The sequence below is a fragment of the Rhinopithecus roxellana genome, chromosome 2, assembly GCF_007565055.1.
Source record: "Rhinopithecus roxellana isolate Shanxi Qingling chromosome 2, ASM756505v1, whole genome shotgun sequence".
Taxonomy (NCBI): Eukaryota; Metazoa; Chordata; class Mammalia; order Primates; family Cercopithecidae; genus Rhinopithecus; species Rhinopithecus roxellana.
This window is the reverse complement of record NC_044550.1, coordinates 79130224-79153720: the sequence shown is the minus strand read 5'-3', so window position 1 is coordinate 79153720 and position 23497 is coordinate 79130224. Positions and strand designations below refer to the sequence as shown.

The 23497-nt window shown below is 34.9% G+C and overlaps 1 protein-coding gene across 4 annotated transcripts in view; it reads left to right on the top strand.

Annotated features, from left to right (window-relative positions):
- The window catches only part of INPP4B (inositol polyphosphate-4-phosphatase type II B), an 855326-nt gene that overhangs the window by 630815 nt on the left and 201014 nt on the right, over positions 1–23497 (top strand). For all 4 annotated transcript variants that reach the window (XM_030917305.1, XM_030917308.1, XM_030917317.1 and 1 more), the window contains one exon: positions 5805–5952. In XM_030917305.1, coding sequence (XP_030773165.1) covers positions 5805–5952 — 148 coding nt within the window. The remainder of the gene's footprint in view (positions 1–5804; positions 5953–23497) is intronic.

The following is a 23497-nucleotide window of genomic DNA, read 5'->3' as shown; positions in this document are numbered from 1 at the left end:
AGATAGTCAAAACTAGTCCCTACTGTACTCATTTTGAGTCCTGATGAATTCCAGCCAAAAGCAAATGCTAAGTTTTTCCTTGTTTTTCCTTTCATTCATGCATTACTAAATTCACTACCTTGTTGAATATCAGATGATATTCATTTTATATTAACAAAATATATTTTCTCCGTGTGATTTAAATGGGTTTTGCCTCAATGGTTGTAAGTCTCTGGTATGTAAAATTTGGGGCCATCTTGGTTTATAACATTGGCCCTTGATCCTTTTGACTTCCTCCCTAGATTTATTTGCCCTTTGCTGTTTTAACAAACGTGATGCAATCCAGTGGCTTTGCTCTTTTGAAATTTCCGTATGTTTTCATTACTGTGTGCTAATACGGGATTTAACTTAAGATGTCAAGTAGCTTCAAATGGAAGGGTAAACTTCGCTGTCTAATAATAATAGGACCATCTCTTAGATGACTTTAAATGCTTCAACTATCTTTGTAAATCCGTTTATCTCCTCCTCTTCCTCCTTTAGGTAAACGAGTAGAAAACTAATACAGGCAAGAAAGTGATAATAGTCAAAAAGTTTACATTTTGTATGAGAACATGAAGGGGTCTTTCGTTATGGTTAATCTTTTCCCTGATTCTGATCCCTGTGCTCTCTCTTGCATTGGGGCTTTTGATTATGCTCTTCCCTCTTGCATTTTCCCCTCTCAATTTCCACAATTGTTGGTGTCCTACCTGCTCTCTTCATGGGGAGATTAATGACGAGAAACATCTGAGTTGTAAGATCTAAGACTCATTTCTGTGGAATGTTTTTATTTACTGGGCATTATGGTAAGTGCAGGAGGGAAAAAAAGAGAACTAGAAAAACTACACAGCTCTCTCCACCACTCTCCCCTCCACACACACAAAGCTCATATTCCCACAGGAGACATGGACTACTAAACAGACTACTATAGTACAGTTGGTAAGATCCATGATAGAAATGGGGGTGTGATGTAAAAAGGAGAGAAATCTACATAGGGAAGAAGGCTTCCTGGAGGAGGTGATAGCTGAGCTAAGTTTATAGGATGATTACATGTGGTTAGGAAAGTGGGGAGTTCCTGTGATTTACATGGAATGCCTTGACCAGAGGCATACTGGCAAGAAACAACTTGATGAGTGCGATAGAGTACAGGTTGTCCGGTTTTCTCAGCTTGAAATAGGAGCTAGCTTCTAGCTTTACAAATTGTGTCCTTCACTCACTGAAGCACAATGAACAGACCTAAGGCCAGTCCTTTTTCTAACCACCTGGGATCTAAAATCCAAATTCTACAGGTGAAATTCACCAGTTGTCACCAACTGCAGACAAATAATGCATGTGTATTTTATTATGACATCTGTAATAGTTTTACTTATTTTTGGCCAAGAGCTTGTGAGTTTGGCTGGATTCAGGGTGTCTGTTTGCTGTATTTTCTGAGTTCCTCTCAGGTTTTTCTTACGCTCACTTGTCTGAAGCCATGCTAAGGATAATGTTTTTGTAATTTCTGTTTAGGTTTCTCAGTGCTCATCCAATCTTTAAAAGAGCCAATGTTCATTTATTATGTGTTTAAGTCTAAGATATTTTCAAATACAAATGAAGATGTGTCAGTATCTAATTGGATTACAGACTTATCCTTAGAAAGTATAATGTAGCTTTTGGAGAATAGGCAATATAGGTACATTTAGCTGAATAATTAATTAAACAACTACATAATTAAAACTATGGAATGAATAGATTCTCTACAAGAATCTGCAGTGTAGTAAAATAATGAATCTGTATGGCCTGAAGCCAATCAAGTTGGATTCATTGAAATATGCTGCTTCTATCATGTACTGGAAGCAAGAAAGTGTGTGAAGATAATCACAGATTAGCTTCCTCTGGAGAAACATACAAACGATAACCTGGTGAAATAAATGTTTGAGCTTTTTGATTATCCCCGGACCCTGAATCTATATTTCCAAAATTTCTTCTCCAGTGAACCCACTGATATTCCTAGCATAGCTTTGTTTACAGAAACAGCAGAGAGAAGGCCATTTCTATGGTATCTCTTTGGTTTATCTTCTCTGCTCCAAGGTGACTTGAGCAGCAGTCTTTTTTATCTGTGTTAGCTTTGTTGAACATTTCCTTGGCATCCTTACTTTGGATAATTTAGAACTGCAGCAGTTTGGCTTTCACAATTAGTGAATCCCATGAAAAAGCAGGTGTCATGCTACCTTGTTAAATATCCCTATTACAGTCTGGGAGAAACAATATAGAAATTTGAGTTGTGCTGCAATTTCAAAGGAAAGAAAAGTCTGCCATTTACTTTCCTTCTATGTGTTCATCTCAAGGGGAATGTGTCAATCAAGATCTGGACTAGTTCAGAACTTTACTCACATTGTTTTCACAATACAATGATATGGTCTAAAATATCTCAACTACTTTTCTTTTGATATAATCGGTCACATGATATTTTTAGCAATTGTATGGCAAAAGTAGTGAAAAAATGAAGATGAGAATACACACAGGGCTCTCTTTAAAAAGAGCTTATAATAGATATTACATAGTTACTGTTATTGAGATAAGCCTATTGTATGGACAGCAAGTCATCTCCTGCATGAATAAATACTTGCCACCAGTGGAGAGCCAGAGATGAAAGTCATTCACACAGTCATTTCCTTATTTACACAGCTGGAGTGTGTGTGAGCAGAGTGTCTATGCTATAGAGAATAATCTTTTTTTTTTTAAGTTGGCAAAACATTCATCTTTTGTGGCCCATTGTTCAATATTAGATACATGAGTACCATGCCTTTCTTTTATGTGATGATAGCAAAACCTCCCTGCCATCAGACCATCAAGAATTTTGAGTTGAGAACATTTTATTTGCTCTTTGTGTAACCAGTGCAACAAATTTGCATGGTATTTAAAGTTCAGACCCAATTTATTCATTTTAAAAATAATACTGTGTTATACTGAATTTTATGATACATAGGATACATACGATACATACATATACTGCATTTTATGATACTTGCTTCAGACGTGATAGGTGTTTAATAAGCAACGCTGCTGGGTCAAACTGGGTTGCAAAGTAGATTCCATTATACCTACATTGAGATAATGATAAAGATATGCAATTTACTACTAATGTTTGGAGACCTATGAGTCTCAAAACATCAGAACCTATAGCACAAAATTTAAATAGGCAACATCACTGGCAATTTTTTGCATAACTAAAGTGCCTGGGTTTTAAATTGTTCCAAGTATTTTCTTTATAAATAGCAGCATTCCTGGAGAGTCCTTGGATGCTGTGTACCTGGTAGTTACAGGAGAGTTCTGGAGTTCATTAATCAAACCACCCTTGATTTCTGCTTAATCTATCTCATCAAAGGTTTATATTCAGAGTGCACTGAAGAGTATTAGAATGGAAACAATAAGGCCAGGTGTGGTGGCTTACACTTGTAATCTCAGCACCTTGAGAGGCTGAAATGGGGGGATAGCTTGAGTCCAGGAGTTTAAGACCAGCCTGGGTAATAATGGTGAAACTCTGACTTCACAAAAAAAAAAAAAAAAAAAAAAAAAAAAAAGACATGCTCCTGTAGTCCCAGCTGCTTGGGAGGATGAGACAGGAAGATCACTGAACTCACACTATTAAGCTCCGGCCTTGGTGATGGAGTGAGATCCTGTCTCAAAAAAAAAAAAAAAAAAAAAAAAAAAAATATATATATATATATATATATATATATGTGTGTGTGTGTGTGTGTGTGTGTGTGTGTGTGTATATATATATGAAAACAGTAAACTAAAAAGTAGAAGGATTTGTTTTGAGATCAACAGAGAAAATGAAGACTTTTATATTTTGTGACATAATTAAAAATACAACTTTTCTAAAAAATTATTATTGATGTATATATAAAAGGCAAGCAAAATCCAAGGATTTTTAACCATACTTTAGGAGATACAAAAGTTCTGTGTAATCATGAAAAAAAAAAGAGGTTAAAAAATAGCACTTATACTGAGTCTAGATAAACCAAATAACTAAATATTTATATATGTTGCTAAATAAGAAACAATTTGGCCATTTTAAGGACTGAAGTTTGTTTTACCATAAAATGATGCATGCATATTCCTAACCATGTTAGGTATATTGGGAATTCATGAGATCCCATATTTGGTATATGGACACCATAACGAATTTAGTACATATTTGTTCTCTTCCTATTCCAGAGATACTGTAATAGAAGGAGTAATCAAATTCTTATATCTTTGAAACACTGTCACTTCACAAATGAATAAAACTTTTTCTTTTATTGATCGGCTGTAAGTTCTTATATTTCAGGAAAAAGAAAGTAAAGATAATAAACTCTAAGTATATATTCTGTAAAGAACCAAACTGACAGCATTTAAATATTGTGCTTATATTCAAAAGATAATCTTTAGGGGGATACCACTCTAGATTTTAAAATGCAGTATTTTCTCTCAACATGCTAGAAATAGTGTACTTTCTTCTGGCTTCTATTGGTGCTGTTGAAAAGTGAGCACTCTAATTCTTGGCAGGAGGTATGTAAGTATACTAGAAGTTTTGAATCTGATGGTTGAAGAATGGGATGTTCAAAATCAAAGTTTCCATTATGGTACTAGTTTTGATAATGATAATGTCTCGAGTGTACCTTTGAGAATGGATGATTGCAGAGGGATGAATAGATCCTCATTTCAGTGTTCAAAAATATGTATTTTTACCCAAGTAGTGAATGAAATACAGTGTTCTTACAAACTGTAATATTTTGAAAAGAATTTTTCCCTGTACATTGAGGAGATCTAGCCCACATACCATGTTCAATATTATTTGAAGCCTTCTGCTTCAATATCAAATAATGTTTTTAATTAGCTTTATTGAAACTGAAGCCAACTAATCATAGATTCTTAACTGGTGACTGACTTGATATTTTATTGCCCGCTAAGCTTTGGTGTGTAAGTAAGTGTGACATAGGCATTCATTGCTGAAGAGCAATGGAAATGAAATTCTGCCCCGATGACTTGAAAGTGTGGTGTGAGTACTGGCTTCACTAATAAGTATCAAATGTTATCATAATATCTAATCCTATATGCTTTTTCTGAATCTTTTTAAAAAATTCTTGCTTATGTGACTTTGTTACTTTCCCCTACATACTAAATACGATTTCTTCACAGTCTCTCTGCCTTGCTTCTGATAATATGTGGTTTCAGGAAAGTGTGTTATTGACTTATAGGTACTAAAGTATGCTTGGTATTTGAATTTTAACAGATTTTAAGACAAAAGAGTGAACCTTTCTGACATGTAAGAAATAACATTTAGTAAGACCTTTTGTAACTCCTAAAATAACATACCAGTTTGTGACCTACCATGTAAATAGGTAAAGTTGACTAAAAGTGATCAGAAGAAATTCAGAAATATATTTGTTCAAAGTGTATGTTATGTGTACATATTTATGCTTTAATGTATATTTGTAGACACATACACTTTATAAAACTTTAGAAGAAGAGAAGAATCAATAGGTAATAAATTAGAAAGCCACAGTAGCCACATTTATGATTTGGAGTTTGATGTATAATTTTTTCTTTTAATTTAACAAAGATTGTATGTCTCAGAAGCTACTGAAAAAAATGTGAAAATGAAATTCTTAGAAATTCAGATACACTAATGGATTTTGATAAAAAAAAAATTTTGGATCAAATGAATAATAAAAGTGCTACCTTGACTAATGGTTTTGTTAATTGGGCTTTGCCTGACATGCATTTGCTTAGAATTTAACTATTATTTTTTCCTTTTCTTCCAGTGTTAAAGAACCCAGTATGTAAATTATATAGATTTCCCACGTCTGACAATAAGTGGATGCGAATTCGTGAGCAAATGTCAGAGAGCATTCTTTCCTTTCATATTCCTAAGGAATTGATTTCCCTTCACATTAAAGAAGATTTGTGCAGGTAAGAGAAAATAACTGTTGTCTCTCATATTAATTATTTTATATCATTTAAAATTTTTAATTGACAATTTATATATAGTCTGTGCAACATTTTGAAACATGTATGCATTGTGAAATAGCTAAATCAAGCCCAGTTAACATTTTCATTACCTCACATACTTATCAATTATTATTTTTTCTCTAGAATATTTTTTCTAAAGGCATAATGATGATGTAAAAATCTAGACCTGAACTGTCTACTATGGTGGCCACTAGTCCTATGTAACTATCGATTACTTGAGATATGACTAATCCAAAATGAAATGTTCTATCAGTGTAAGATACACACCAGGTCTTTAATTCTTAGCACACACTTGCAGATGATTTAATAACAAAATGTTAACTTGGATATATTGGGGTTTTATAAAATATATTACTAAAGTTAACCTCACCTGCTTTTTTATTTAAACTTTTAAAATATGGCTACTAGAAAATTTAACATTACATATGTTACTTTCATTTGTGGTTTGAGCTATATTTCTTGGACACCTTGATATCTAGCCAATAATTTGAGCTTTGATCTTGTAATAATTCTTGTGTCTTTTCCTCAAGTGCTTATGGTTGCTGTTTCTGGAAGTAATTCCTATTTGACTCACCTTTGGACTTCTTGTTTGTAGTAAGGCTTTCAGAAATTTATTAGTCTAAAAACGACTGGAGATAACTGAATAAAACATGCTATGCTAATAGACAGTATTGTACAACAAAATTAAATCAGTTGCTATAATAAGGTAGAGGGATTTGAGAGCTTATTGGTTGTTAAGAGTACCTCTGGACCATGACTAATCAATTTGTTTCTCTGCCTTTTAAACAAACCTGTAATAACATTAAAAATGCTGAATGCTACATTATATAAAATCCTGTTAAGGTTCTAAATCTCATTAAATTAGCAACTTTTAAAAAGCTAACACTTTATAATTGCTGAAATCTACAGCAGAGTGTGAAATTTCTGGCATTTGGGTTCCTGCCTTATGCTCACATTAGTGCACATATTTATTTAATAGTACTGTACTCTTTTGGTAGACTCTGAAGTCCCCAGGGATTCCATGTTAACCTAAGCCAGTGAGGACACCATAGACAGGGCAGGTCAAATTGGCAATTATTAACAAAATTGGTTAGGGTAGGCATGACTGCACAAATATGAAAATAGAACCCCAATTTCAGGGAAATTAGACAGGAAACTAGATTATTAAAATATGATCTTCATGTAGGGAAATAAACACTAAAAATGAGACAGGTGAATGTTTGAGAGTAGCAGAGTGAGGATCATAAAGCCAGAGAAATCAGACAACATGTATTGACTCAGGCAAAGAGAAGCTATGGCATGCTCTTGAATCTAAGCACACTACGTAAGAGCCAACTGCAAGAAGAAAAAGCCAAGTTATTCACATTACCTGGAAGGATAAAGCAAGCTTATATATTACAGTAGAAGCACAAGAAGTTTGGATTTTAGAAGTCATTATCCTCAACATGATTGTGTTCTAGACCACTGGACACCAAGAATCACTCCTACTAGAGCCATGTAATGATCACCTTTTTATCCTGAAGGGTTGAAGACAGTAGCTAGTCCTCACAGGAGTTATGCAGAATAAGGAAAGACTCTCAGTAGACAAGCATGAGATTACAGGCAGGACCGGAGAAACACAGAAGAAGAGTTGCCACATGAAGCAGACTTAAGAATTTAGAACTAGGGCTTACGCTTTAAATGGCTCCAGAATAGCTACATCTAATGTAGCCAAAACTAAATTTCTAATTACAGCTAACAATAATTTATTCTATGATTCCAAATACTTACAAGAATTGTAATGTTCACCACACAAAGATAAATTTTTGAGGTGATGAATATCCCAGTTACTCTGACCTACACATCATATACAAGTATCAAAATATCACATGTACCCCCAAAATATATACAACTATGATATAGTAATAAAACATAAGATAAATGGAATAAAATGTCTTTGAAGACATAGACAATATAAAATAATGACATGTCGGCCGGGCATAGTGGCTCACGCCTGTAATCCCAGCACTTTGGGAGGCTGAGGCAGGCAGATCACTAGGTTGAGAGATTGAGACCATCCTGGCTAACATGGTGAAACCTCGTCTCTACTCAAAATATGGAAACAAAATTACCACGTGTGGTAGTGGACACCTGTAGTCCCAGCTACTCAGGAGGCTGAGGTGGGAGAATGGCCTGAACCTGGGAGGTGGAGATTACAGTGAGCTGAGATCACACCACTGCACTCCAGCCTGGGCGACAGGGTGAGACTCCGTCTCAAATAAATAAATAAATAGGCCAGGCGCGGTGGCTCAAGCCTGTAATCCCAGCACTTTGGGAGGCCGAGACGGGCGGATCACGAGGTCAGGAGATCGATCTTCATGTAGGGCATAGCTTCATGTAGCATGCCATAGCTTCTCTTTGCCTGAGTCAATACATGTTGTCTGATTTCTCTGGCTTTATGATCCTCACTCTGCTACTCTCAAACATTCACCTGCCTCATTTTTAATGTTTATTTCCCTACATGAAGATCATCCTGGCTAACACGGTGAAACCCCGTCTCTACTGAAAAATACAAAAAATTAGCCGGGCGAGGTGGCGGGCGCCTGTAGTCCCAGCTACTTGGAGGCTGAGGCAGGAGAATGGCGGGAACCCGGGAGGCGGAGCTTGCGGTGAGCTGAGATCCGGCCACTGCACTCCAGCCTGGGCGACAGAGCGAGACTTCGTCTAAAAATAAATAAATAAATAAATAAATAAATAAATAAATAAATAAATAAATAAAGACATGTCATAAAACACTGAAATTCATTAACATATATTCATTAACATTGCATTTATTATTATACTATATATAGTATTTAACATAATAACTAATTTTAGCCCAATATTTTTGAGTTGAAAATCTTAGTTGATGGATCATTAACACCGCTTCATTAAAAAATTCAACAAGCTAGGAAAAGAAAGAGTAATCCTACTTGAATTTGAAAATCATCTTGTGCCCCTGTCTTTTGTCTTCAGTTTAGAAACCTCTTGAAGGATGAGCAGCTGTCTTTCTAATGCTTGTCTGCTACTTTTGAGTCTTCTACAGTCCTATCTTCAAAGTCCACCTCTATTCTCATTAATATCCTTCTGTCTGCATTCATTGATAGCAAATCAAGGGAGAAAGAACGAGTAGGGAATTAGGAGAAAGAAACTAATAAGCTATTGAATTTTGGTAGTCATAGCCACTGTCATTACTGTTGTTGTTATTTTAACACATCAGAATATTATCCACCTACCCTATTCTCTTTATGACTTTCTCTGTATCTCTTTTGTTATTTCCATATGCTTCACAGCGAAACATTTGCTAACACATAGAAGGGGCTGGTGGGCAGTTTTGGGAAAGATGAATAAACACTGCCTCCCAATATGAAGCTCCATTGCCAGAGATAAAATTAGAAACTGGAATTGTTCAGAGAAGAAAATTACATTTTAATTCTACAAAAACAAAAGATATAAAAACCTGATAGATTCCAAAAACTCACCAGGGTCTATGATGGCCAGGCTGTATACTTTTGGCTTTCTCCAATACCTTTTCTGTATAAATCTCCTATCATTAGAATGTATTTAAAAATTCAACAATGAATGTTTAAAATTTTACATTGAAAAGGAGATTTTCAAAATTCATCCTGGAGACTCAAAGGGGAAATAGGAAAAGCTTGTAGGAAAATTGGCCAGCTGTCTCAGTGGAGTGTAAGAAGATATAGTTATTGTAAAACAGAATAGGAAATCTATACAAAGAGAACCATCTAAAGAAAAAAGGTCATGAAGAAAAGTGTAATGCACTAAATAATGAAATTTTAAAATGCAGTGGCCACATTAAATCCACAGAGCCAGCAGAAAAGATTTAACACTGAGAAATCATGTCTGTAATGTGGAAGACAAACACAATAAGCTCTTCCTAAATGCTAAAGAAAGTTGAAAAAAAGCTTCAAATGGATGAGAGAGAAGATGTTAGATATGCAAGACAAAGAGCTGGACATTACTAAATAATTTTAAGTGTTCTTGGAGAAGAACAGTTAGTGCAAAAACTTGATAAAAAGATTACTGAATCTACAGTTTTGTTTTTACTTTTACATGCTAAAATCAGGCCAGCATTATACTTCCCTGTAGAACCCGATGGAACAGTATCTACTGATTTCTGGGAGAAAAAGGCTGTGGCTTTACATTATTATATAGGGTTAGGTTATAAATTTTTTATGGATGAAGCCAGACGTACTGACATATACAAGAACTCAGAAACCATTATACACAAAACATTCTTGAAAATCCTACTTGAAGATATATCCTATCCAACTGAGAAAATAGTTTAAGAATTATATTTGTAATATAATACAAAAATTAAATTATATGATGATATAAAATTAATGTACCATAATGTAAAAATTAGGCATGTTAAGAATGGGAAATTGTCCTATAAAATAATTCGAGGCATTCTTGGTGTAATCTCCAGGGAAAGCTTTACTCTGAGGTTTTTTCTCAGCTGCTCTTCCACTACCTTTACTCAGATCCCAGAAAGTGTTTTATTTATACCAACTTCCCTCCCAGTCCCACAATTCAGATAAACTCTTGCCTTGTTTAATGAAAATGACAGGTGCCTTAGTACCATTATGTTTCAATAGTTGCAAAGAGTGCACCATTCATTTACATGCTTGTAAATCCAAACTGGAAGGACCACTAAGTAAAAATTTTGCTTGTTTTTTTTTTTATCCATAAAGAAAAAGTATTGCCTGAGAAACTTTATATTATTGTCATTTGCATTGCTAAGGAAACTAAATAACTATTATCTGAAATTTTAACATAAATATTAACTAAATTGTAACATTTTTTGGTGAAGAGTAGTAAACCAATGAGTAGCAGATACAAACTGTGTCTAAGTCCCTTTGATATATTGTTCTGTATAGGACCTGTGGGAATACACACACACACACACACACACACACACACACACACACACAGACACACAGAGGCATACCTGAGAAATATTGTGCATTCAGTTCCAGACCACATTCATCAGTGATAGCCACCGCCATCAATGATCTTAGCTAGATCTTCTGGATAAGTTGCTGCAGATCCTCCATCAGCAATTGCTGCTTCACCTTGTACTTTTGTGTTATGAAGAGGGCTTCTTTCCTTAAACTTCATGAACCAATGTCTGTCAGCTTCAAATTTTCTTCTTTGGCTTACTCACCTCTCTCAGCCTTTATAGAATTGAAGTAACTCTCTTGGGACTTTGCTCTGGATTAGAATTTGGCTTAAGGGAATGTTGTGGCTGATTTGATCTCTCCAGAAAACTGTAACTTTCTCCACATCAGCAATAAGGCTGTTTTGCTTTCTTATTATTCATGTATTTACTGGAGTAGCAATTTTAATTTCCTTCAAAAACTTTTTATTTGCATTCGCAACTTGGCTGTTTGGCACAAGAAGCCTAACTTTCAGCCTTTCTTTACTTTTGGCATGTCTTCCTCACTTAGCTTAATCATTTCCAGCTTTTGATCTAAAGTGTGAGACATGTAACTCTTTTTCATGAACACTGAGAGGCCATTGTAGGGTTATAGATTGGCCTAACTTTTGTATTTTTGTGTTTCATGAAATAGTGAGGCCCAAGGAAAAGAGGGAGGGAGATGGTGGAATGTCTGACCAGTTGGTGCAGTCTGAACACACATTTGTTGACTAAGTTCACCGTCTTTTGGGTGTGGTTCATGGCACCCCAAAATAATTACAATAGTAATATCAAAGATCACTGACCACCATGACTGATATAATAATGAAAACATTGAAAACACTGCAAAAATTCTAAAATGTGACACAGAGACAGGAAGTAAGCACATGCTGTTGGAAAAATGGAGCTGGTAGACCTTCACGAAGGATTGTCACCAATCTTCAATTTGTAAAAACAAACAAAAAAACACAGTATCTGTGAAGAGCAATAAAGCTAAGCACAGTAAAACACAGTAAATATATATATGTAAAATATATTATTTTTAACAAAAAATTAATAAATACAATATGAACTCGTTCGTGCCGTACATGAGGGGTAAGCAAAAACTTTTACTTAAAAGGGCAAGATAGTAAATATTTTTGTCTTTGCAAGGCATATGATCTCTGTCCTTACTATTTAGCTCTACCATTGTAATAAAGAAGCACTCATAGACAGTATTTGCATGATTAATTGTAGCTGTTTCAATAAAACTTTATTGACAAAAGCAGGCCTGTCTTTTTAATTACCAAGATGATGAATTTGCAACCATAGTCAATCCTTGACTTCTATGAAGTCAGGATTTTAAAAATCCTATACATTTTTATAATAAATTGACCCTTTACCTCTTTTTTTATCCCAATTTGAAACATATATGTATAAGCTGATGAACAAACAATTGTGAGTTGGTGCGTTGCCATCTCTCTATAGAAGTGTTTAGACAATTATTTGAATATTTGCTTACATAACAGTCTCTACTTTTCCAAGGGAGTGGAAAATGGAGAATTTAAAAGCCTCCTATGATTGATATCCGTTTTTTACAACTCACAGATAAAGACTTTTTAATTTTTTACTGTGGATTTGTGAAGGCAAATAGCAAAGGAATAGTATTAGGAAAGTATTATATAGAAATGTCTCTCTATATAGTCAAACTATGTATTAAAAACAAGGTATTATTAGTGGTTTCATAATTTTTTTAAAGTCAGTGAGAATGATATCCCACTCATAACATTAAAGTATATTGTTAACTTTCATACATCTAAAGTTGGTGTATACCTGAAAGCGTAAGTCCGTGTGAGTCTTGTTTGCAGAAATCATGTATGTCCACTGTTCACTTATTTGTGTAAAGCATACACATATGTATAATAGAGGAGAATGGAAGAGGTTATTCTTTGCAGCCATTCCTGATATTGAATGGAAATGTTGTTGGCAGAGACATAACGGCGCAGCAGCTACTTTTCCATCACTTGCACACAGGGTCTGTCTTGCCTGCAGCTGCCATCTAAAAACACACTTGCTATTAGTCTCGTAGTCTCACAGTTAGTGTGACATTTGGACTCAACATGAGCTGTTTTTATTAAATTTGAGAAGGTACATACACAAAATCTTAGGGTTGTGATAGACTTTCAATCCTTTGGGAACTCCTTTCGATTGGCCTAAGCATTAACACCTTCTGAGTTCAAGTTTGATACATAGCAGTTTTTGAATTGGCAGTGAAGTGTTCTCATAACACTAGACTTTTTCAATATTATGGTTTAGTTCCAAAAAATTCACAAGGAGGAAATGTTAGATATCACTCGAGTTGTTTACTGTTGTGAAGAAAGGCTCATATGGGGGCTTAGTAATTTTCTCATTCTTTGCTCCTGCAGCCACAGTTACAGATACATAAAATATATATTGAGTTTTTGCCATGAAAATAATACATGCTCACTATGTGAAATAGTAAAAATATAGAAAATTCATGAAAGAGAAAAGATAAAATAACTTCAAATCCACACCAAGAAAGGCAATTTTGTTTTTCTTTTTTCTTTTTTCTTTTTTTTTTTTTTTGGTTTGAGGTGGAGTTTCACTCTTGTTGCCCAGGCTGGGGTGCAATGGCGTGATCTCAGCTCACTGCAACCTCGCCTCCTGGGTTCAAGTGGTTCTACCTCAGCCTCCCGAGTAGCCGGAATTACAGGCATGCACCATGACGTGCAGCTAATTTTGTATTTTTAGTAGAGATGGAGTTTCTCCATGTTGGTCGGGCTGTTCTCAAACTCCCTACCTCAGGTGATCTGCCTGCCTCGGCCTCCCAAAGTGCTGGGATTACAGGTGTGAGCCACCGCACCCAGCCTTGTTTTTATTTTCTATGTCTACTGTCATCTTCATGAGCCCCGCTGCGTTAGGAGAGGTTTGTTTCCTGTGACCATCACTCTCTGTTATCATCCTTAATTTTTCTTGCACATCTGAGTTATATTATGCATACATCTGTGATTATTTATATAATGTTAAATAAAACTGTAGGCTACTAATCAGTTAAAAATATTTTAATTTAATACATAAAAAGACTAGAAGGAAGTATACTAACATATGAACAATGATTATTTCTTGGTGATGGATTTAGAGTAGTAACTTGTTTCACAGAAAAATAAAATGAATACACGAACCTTTACAAGTAGCGTAGGCTGTTTAGACTTACCAGTTAGTGGTACCTTGGTTTCTTCTAGTTTAAATAGCTTACTTTCCATCTAAATATCAAAGTCTATTCAAAATTTAGCTTCCCCTCAGGCTTGGTTTAAAAAGTTTGGATGACTCTATCTTTTCAGAAAAATCAGCAGTTCTTTAGAATTTTAATTTCCTTCTTCCCTATCCCCTAAAAATATATAGGTAAATGAGATTGGCTTACTGTGTCTTCATAGCATCAGGAACAAAGGGATTCTTGATTCCTTGCAGTATCCTTTGGATGCCTAGGGATTTCTATTATGGGATGACTGATAATCATGGAGATGCCATTAGCTTCATCTGGCTTTTGAGTGATATTCTGGCATCTCTACTGGTACTTCCTTGCATCCGATCTTTGAAGTGCCTAAACTTGGGGGTTACTTGGTCCTGATCATATGCTTCTACCAAAACATTGGCATTTTCAGGACTTCTGTGAGTCCTCAATGGGATGTATATAATCTTTTAGATTCCTTATACACCATTCAATGGCCATGTGGGAAGCAGGATGGTATTCATCTACCTACCACCTTCCACGATCAGTACCACAGCATGGCTTATCTATCATGTTGAATAAGGCACTGTTGTCAAAGCCTTATATAGTTCATGTATTAATAGTGCTGCATATTCTATATAGGAATCTAAATGCTTTATTGAAAATTACACTATGCTTCATTTTGTAACCTTATTTTTCGCCGTGTATCATGTATATTTTAACATCTTTCACAAATGGTTCCCTACAGTATGATTTGTAATGGTTATATAATGTCCTGTCATAGAACTGCTCCATAAGGGAAATATAAATTGTTGCTTAAATTTATATTATACATCAATATATATTATACATATTATATAAATAATTTAAATGTAGAAAACCGTATAAATACATATTCGTGCACATGTTCAGTATCCTTTAGGTTTAAATACAATAAGTAAAATTACTGAGACAAAATGTGTATGTATTTTAGGGCCTTGGTTTTACATTTCAGTTTGCCTCTAAAAAGTTTGTCGATTTTACCTCCATTAATTACATAGGCAGAACTTAAACTCTTATTACTTTTTAAACTGATAGTTTTTGATTGCCTGTGTGATTGAACATTTATCTGTATATTTATTATAAATATCCACACAAGTACACATAAATGCTTATGTGGAAACTGGGATATTCCTATTTTTCCTTTTGATTCACAAGAACTACTTATATATTTAGTATATATTCAGTATGTGTTTCATGATACATATTTTTCAAATATTATCTCTAATTGTATATTTAAAATTTTATTTGTATTATAAAATTGAATGTGAATTTTTTTCTATTGTACTTAGAAAGTTTGACTTTATTCTGAGAATAGTTCAATATTAAATGGTAAACATGTTAGTTATTTGGAGTGGATTAGTTAGCATGTTGTAAAAGGAGATGCCATTTAGTGCACTTTCATCTCTTTCTCACCTCCTTACAATACTGCCAAGTTTTCATGTCTCCTCACTGTCTTCACCAAAGTGATTAAGAAAATTAAACAGTGACAGCAACAGCGAAATTAGTTTCAAAAGAACTCATAGCTTTGGATATTCATTTTTTACATTTAAGAATATGGTCTGCTCAAGACATCTTTTCTGTATACAATGCACTTTTATAGTTTTGTTCCTATAGATTTTGCATATTTTTGTAAAAAGCAACATATTTGATTTGTATTAATATTTTAAAAAAGAATTCTTACGGATTTATCAATTCCACATTTCCTGTTGTCTCAATCAATTATTTCTCTGTTTATCTTTATTATCTTCATTCTTTTTTAAAATACAGACTTTCTACATGGACTACATGCTGCTTTTATTTCTATTCTGTCTGTTTAAATGGAGAAACTATTTAAAAACTGTGGATTTGTGATAAGTAGATCTTAGATCACATACACAAACCTTGATGTGCATGTTTCTATTTTTAGTATTTTTGAAAGTCTTTAATTTTAGTTTTGTTCCATCTTTGACCAAATGTTATTCAGAAAATTTTCTTTTTGAAGATGTTAAAAATTTTGTTTTTACCCTTGGTTTAAAATTTTTAAATATATTCTGTTTTTATATTTAGCTTTTCTTGAAACATACTGTTTAATTTTTTCTTCTTTTCTTTCTTTTTTATTTATTTATTTTTAATTTTTTTGAGACAGAGTCTCCCTCTGTTGCCCAGACTGGAGTGTAGTGGCATGATCTCAACTCACTGCAACCTCTGCCTCCCGGGTTGAAGCAATTCTCTTGCCTCAGCCTCCCAGGTAGTTGAGATTACAGGCACCCACCACCATGCCCAGCTCATTTTTGTTTTAGTATAGACAAGGTTTCATCATGTTGGCCACGCTGGTCTCGAACTCCTGACCTCAAGTGATCTGCCCGTCTTGACCTCCCAAAGTGCTGGGATTACAGGCGTGAGCTACCACGACTGGCCTAATTTTTTTCAAATTTTTCGTGAATAAATGAAAATATATTGCATTCTATATCTGAGATATAAAAAGCTGTAATAACTTTCATTAATTTAAAACTTTTTCATCATATAACATTTTTAATGTTCTTTCTTCATCTCTTTTTTTGTTACTTGTACTGTCAGAAGTTAAAAGAGCTATATGATAAACATCTCGCAATGACAGCTTTATCATTAAATCCAATGTGCAGTCCTTACCCCTCATATTTTTGGCATCTCAGCAGCATTCAGCTGCTTCTTGGAAACAGTCTGCCATCAGATGCTGTGGCTGCACATTCTCCTGGTAGTAAAATGACCTCCCTTGCTATGCCTTCTGTGTTTCCAGAGTAGACTCTTCTTTTTCTATCCATCCCTTACAGACTGGTGTTTCTTTATGCTTGGTTCTAAGTATACCAGCTCTCCCACTCTATTTGCCCTTTGTAATCAGTCGCATCCGCTGCCATGGAGTTCATCATTACCTACATGCTATTGTTTTCTAAATCCTCCAACTCTCACTCGTATCCTGAACTCTAGATACCACTACACAACCACCTGCCGAATGTTTCTATTTGTTTGTCTTGCAGTTAGCTCCAACTCAACATGTGTAAAACTTAACTTGTCTTTTTCCTTTCAAATTCATTCTTCCTCAATTAGTTGCTATCTCAGTCCATAATACTACCCTCTGCCTACCCAACAGTTAAGTGCAGGAGTATAGAACATGTCCTTTTGTTTTTATTTGACTACATTTAACCACATTCTACTTTAAGTGTCAATTTCTGATGATTCTAATTCCACAATTTATCCCAAGTCCATTTAATTTCTATATCTACTGTTCCTCATGCTCTTATTAAACTGTATCATTTCTTCCCTATAATAATGCAACCTTCTACTACTAATGGTTTTTCTGTCTACAACTTTACTCTTTTCATTAGAATTCATGACTCGTGTTGCAGACACACACAATCTGATTGAAAATGTTATAAAATGCAGATTTACAATAGGAGTTTTCTGGTGACAGCTTTGATATTTAACCTCCTAAGAAGTATACTGGAATTATCTGTTGGGAAGGGAAGAGTGGGCGAATAATATTAGCTCTAACGTGCTCAATATAACATCTTTGTTTTGAGAAGTTTAATAAATTATTCCATAATCATGATATGTAAGGGACTATTGAAAAAACAACCTCTTTGATCTAGCATAAATGAGAGATGCGGGAAATGGCAGCTGGTTTATTGTGGAGTAATTATGGTGGAAGGAAGCGAGCAACATGTTGAAAACAGCATCGAGATCCTATGTTTATTTAAGGTCTGTGTGTACGTGCTTATATGTGAGTATGTTTGTTTGTATTCACAGTGCTTCAGACTTTACAGTCCTTCAAGCTTGGGTTGAGTGCCAACAAACTATGTATGTCTTGCTAAACTATTGCTAAAAGTTTTATAGTATGTTTTAATGTTGCCATATATTTTGTTTATGTTGAGTATTTTCTTCAAATTTTGTACTACTTGAAAGGTTTGCTCTGCTCAGTCTACATTGAAATATGTTGGTTACTAGATAAAATGATGGTACATGTATAACTTAAGCTTCATGACAGCTACAAATGTTTTGTTATATCATGTGTACCTTTATATGTTCAGATGAGAGACTGTGGTGGCCACGAAATACTGGCTTTATCAAAAAAGTATAAATTCCTAGGCCTCAAATAGTGTTGGAAAACCTATCATGAACACAAAATATTTTAAAATAACACCTAGAAATATTTCAGTGGAAATGAACCTCATAACCAGTAAAAGTTCCCAGGAGAAAATTAATTTGATCTATGTCATATTTTTTTTTCTCTTTTTCTCCTGCCCCTTTTCATTCCTATATAGAAGTCTCATCATTAACTCAATAAATGGGAAGGAGGTGGGAAGATCTTTCTAGCATATAATGCAAGGACTTTAGAGGAAAGGATACGAATATTCCAAACAATGAACTTAAAGCCTTTCTTAAATTGCTATATATATATATATATATATATATATATATATATATATATAAATTGCTATATATAAAATAAATAAATGAAATATTAATAAAATAAAATAAATAGAATATTAATATATATATAAATTGCTATATATATACATTGCTATATATATATGTGTGTTTGTGTATGTATTAGTCAGGGTTCTCTAGAGGGACAGGAACTAATAGGATATATGTACATATGAAAGGGAGTTTATTAAGGAGAATTGACTCACACGATCACAAGGTAAAGTCCCACGATAGGCCGTCTGCACATTGAGGAGCAAGGAAGGCTGCAGTGGCTCAGTCCCAGACCCAAAACCTCAAATGTAGGGAAGCTGACAGTGCAGCCTTCAGTCTGTGGCCAAAGGCTGGAGAGCCCCTGGCAAACTACTGGTGTAAGTCCAAGAGTCAAAAGCCAAAGAACTTAAAGTCTGATGTTTGACAGCAGGAAACATCCAGTATGAGAGAAAGATGAAGGCTGGAAGACTCAGAAACTCAGTAGTTTCTTCTACCTTCTGCCTCCTTTTTCTAGCCACTTTGGCAGCCTATTGGATGGTGCCACCCACAGTATGGGTAGGTCTTCCTCTCCCAGTCCACTGACTTAAATGTTATCTCTTCTGGTAACAACTAGAAACACCCAGATACACCCAGAAACAATCAAGCTGTTTCAATCAAACTGACACTTAACATTAACCATCACTTTAGTATAAACAATACAGTAGAGTTTGGGACATAGAAACTTTAAATATAATGTTTTATGGGACACTTATTTGAGAGAATATACACACCTTATCTTGGATATCACAGTTGGCAAATGTTATACATATACTAGATTAATGGCGATAAAATACTTTTTCAGTCAGTGGTAAACATACATTTTGTTTATCACTAAATCAGATATTCTGTATTCTATATTTTAGAGCTGTATTTTAGAACAATGATAAATTATATATATATCCTAAATCTATATTTTGATCATTTTATATTATTATATATGAAGAAGATGGCCGGTATGAGTCTTTAAAATCTCAGCTTTGAAATCCTAGTTGCTGCACAAGGAAATATGTTAAAGAGACACATTCTATATGTTTACTTAAATGTTTTCATATAATGTAGAATTGGTTTCCTAACAGTAAAGCTGTTCTGAGAGACAGAAGATATTTTGTTTTCTGATTCTACATCTTAAAACGTTTTGTAACTATAATTTAAATGATTATTCATTTTATTTCAAAATGATAGCACTTCAAGAATACCTTTTAAAAATATTAAAAATATATATTAAAAACTCCAGATACATTCAGATTTATTTAAGTGAATTGTATATCAAAAACAGTTTCATTATGCAAAAGATAGTAGGATTATATTACATAGTGACCCAGACTCTCCATTGAGCATGATTTGACATTCTAAGATTTAATTTATGTATTTTGTCAAAATATGTTTATCATCAGACAAGGGTTCCCCTTCACTTGGCCTACAAAGGTAGGCATGGTTTTATATCTAGCTATTTCTCCAGCCTCACCTTGTGTCTTGATTTTTTTGGCATGGCTGAAGCACATGCCTTTTGGGATGTCTGTTGACGTTTGAAAACTTAGGTAAAACAAATGTACAGTGAAAATCTTTACTGACTTTAAAGAAACATTGATTAGTAGGAAAAGCAATAGGGAGCAACTACTCTATTTAATCTAATGTGTATCAAATAAACTTCATAGTTTTTTTTGTAGTTTTCTGTCTCTTTCTCTGTTTCTCTTTCTTGCTTGCTCTAAGAACAAAGAACTAAGGATCCAAAAAAAAATGCATTAAAAATATCACATCAGGACTCTACCATTGACTCACACCTGATTAATACTATTTCTTCTGTTCATTCTTCTTTATGCAATGTTGATGCACAATTAGAATACCACGTGGTATAATATTCATCATCTAAAGTATGTTTGCCCTACCAACTCCTAGTATTGAGGGCAGATGCTGTGTGTCATTAAGTTCATTGTTATGGATTCTTGGTATCACTTAATGAGAGGTCCTGTAGAGCACTTAGTGTCACCAAGCTGGTGATAGAAATATGTCTTTTATTCTTCTATTTGGGTATTAAAATACCCTCACGGGAAAGAATAAGGCAAAACTCATTCAGAAGCACATATTTTCTCGTTGTGCCAAGATTTTTGTATTTCAAGTGAATGGAGGAGGGAAAAGTGTATGGAAATGACAAAAGCACAGAATGAGAATAAATATAAACCTCACTCAAAATATATATCTACTACTTGGCACATAGACAAAATTCCTAGAACACTATTTAATCTCTCAATTTCCAGATTTTTATTTTATTTTTTGGTTATACCACTATCATTTGTCTGGCAGAGGTACTATAGTAACTGAGTGATCAAGAGAGTCTAGCGCTTAAGACTATAGAGGGTGTGTGTGTGTGCATGCACATATGTTTGGAACTATGAACATATATGTGTGAAACCTGGCTGCCCCAAAGCCACTTAATAGCTATATGACATGGCCCAATTTATCTAGCCGCTCTAACTTTCAGTTTCCTCAGCAGCAAAAAAGAGACTAAATAGTATATGCACATGGTTATTGCAAGGTGTAAAATAAACTATTGATAAAAAAATCTGGTTCACAGATTCATATGCCTTTAAAATGTGGAAACCATGCTTAACATTTATGTGAAGAATCATATACATGGTGAAACAATGTATCAGAGCTACTATGATAGTTCTTTTGTATTTCAGCTTAAAGTTGGTTCTGTCTCAGATACAAATCTGAGTCTGTGATTTATTTTAGTCTCCTCTGGCTTAAAACCCAGCACACTTCTTAGATATGCTGACAATACTATGCCACGAATTCCCAATGGACAGAAGAGCAGGCAGGGCATGCCGTCTGTCCAGAAAGCTGGTGTGTTTGAAGCTGAGACACTGATTTTGGAGTAATACTCAGGCTTCAGATTAGTTAGGAGCTGCTGAGCAACATAAAAATAATTCCTCAATTTTGTTATTTGTACTATTCCTGGAATTTAGCATAATACCTAACATATAATAAGCACTCAATAATATATTTTCCCTAAGAACAATTGAAATTGTTAGCACAGGGCAACATGATTACATTTAGAAAATGGGAGAAAAGTGTGGAGAGAAAAACAAGTTAGGAGATACTATGGGTGCCTAGGGTTATGATGATGGTGGCCTAGACCAGGGTAGTCATGTACATAAATTTCAGCTTTTGTAAGGAACTAAATCAATAGAACTTGGTGATGGATTACATTTAGAAGGTAAGTGTCAAGGATGACTCAAGCATTCTGGCCAGCATAACTGAACAGATAAGTATAATTCATGGGTGTAAGAAATAGTGGGTAAGGGCTGGGCGTGGTGGCTTATGCCTGTAATCCTGGTACTTTGGGAGACCGAGCAGGCGAATCACCTGAGGCCAGGAATTCAAGACCAGCCTGGCCAACATGATGAAATCTTGTCTCTACTAAAACTACAAAAATTAGCTGGGCGTGGTGGGATCCACCTGTAATCCTAGCTACTTGGGAGGCTGAGGCGGGAGAATGGCTTGAGCCCGGGAGGCGGAGTTTGCAGCGAGGTGGAGGTTGCAGTGAGGCAAGATCTTGCCATTGCCCTCTAGTCTGGGTGACAGAGTGAGGCTCCGTCTCAGAAAAAACAAAAATAAAAACAAGAACAGAAATAGTGGGTAAGCACCAGGTTTAGAAGGAGAAGACCTCATTGACGCTTAGTTGAATCATCTAGAACCGAGCTATTCCATATCACAGTCACTTGCCACATGTAGCTATTTAAACTTATTTAAATTTTAAAAAATGAAATAAAATGAAACATTTAGTTTCTCAGTCACCTGCTTACATTTCAGGGACCAAACAGCTACGTGTGGCTAGTACCTATCATACTAGGTAGCACAGATATAGAACATTTCCAACATCATGAAGAGTTCTACTGGACAAGACTGATCCAGGGTAAATAGCTGCAGCATCTGTAATTTATTTAAAAAGAGCTATAGTAACATCAAAAAAAAAAAAAAAAAAAAACTCCTTTCTTTTTTTTTTTTTATTATTATACTTTAAGTTCTAGGGTACATGTGCATAACGTGCAGGTTTGTTACATATGTATACTTGTGCCATGTTGGTGTGCTGCACCCATCAACTCGTCAGCACCCATCAATTCATCATTTATATAAGGTATAACTCCCAATGCAATCCCTCCCTACTCCCCCCTCCCCATGATAAGCCCCGATGTGTGATGTTCCCCTTCCCGAGTCCAAGTGATCTCATTGTTCAGTTCCCACCTATGAGTGAGAACATGCGGTGTTTGGTTTTCTGTTCTTGTGATAGTTTGCTGAGAATGATGGTTTCCAGCTGCATCCATGTCCCTACAAAGGACGCAAACTCATCCTTTTTTATGGCTGCATAATATTCCATGGTGTATATGTGCCACATTTTCTTAATCCAGTCTGTCACAGATGGACATTTGGGTTGATTCCAAGTCTTTGCTATTGTGAATAGTGCCGCAATAAACATGCGTGTGCATGTGTCTTTATAGCAGCATGATTTATAATCCTTTGGGTATATACCCAGTAGTGGGATGGCTGGGTCATATGGTACATCTAGTTCTACATCCTTGAGGAATCGCCATACTGTTTTCCATAATGGTTGAACTAGTTTACAATCCCACCAACAGTGTAAAAGTGTTCCTATTTCTCCACATCTTCTCCAGTACCTGTTGTTTCCTGACTTTTTAATGATTTCATTCTAACTGGTGTGAGATGGTATCTCATTGTGGTTTTGGTTTGCATTTCTCTGATGGCGAGTGATGATGAGCATTTTT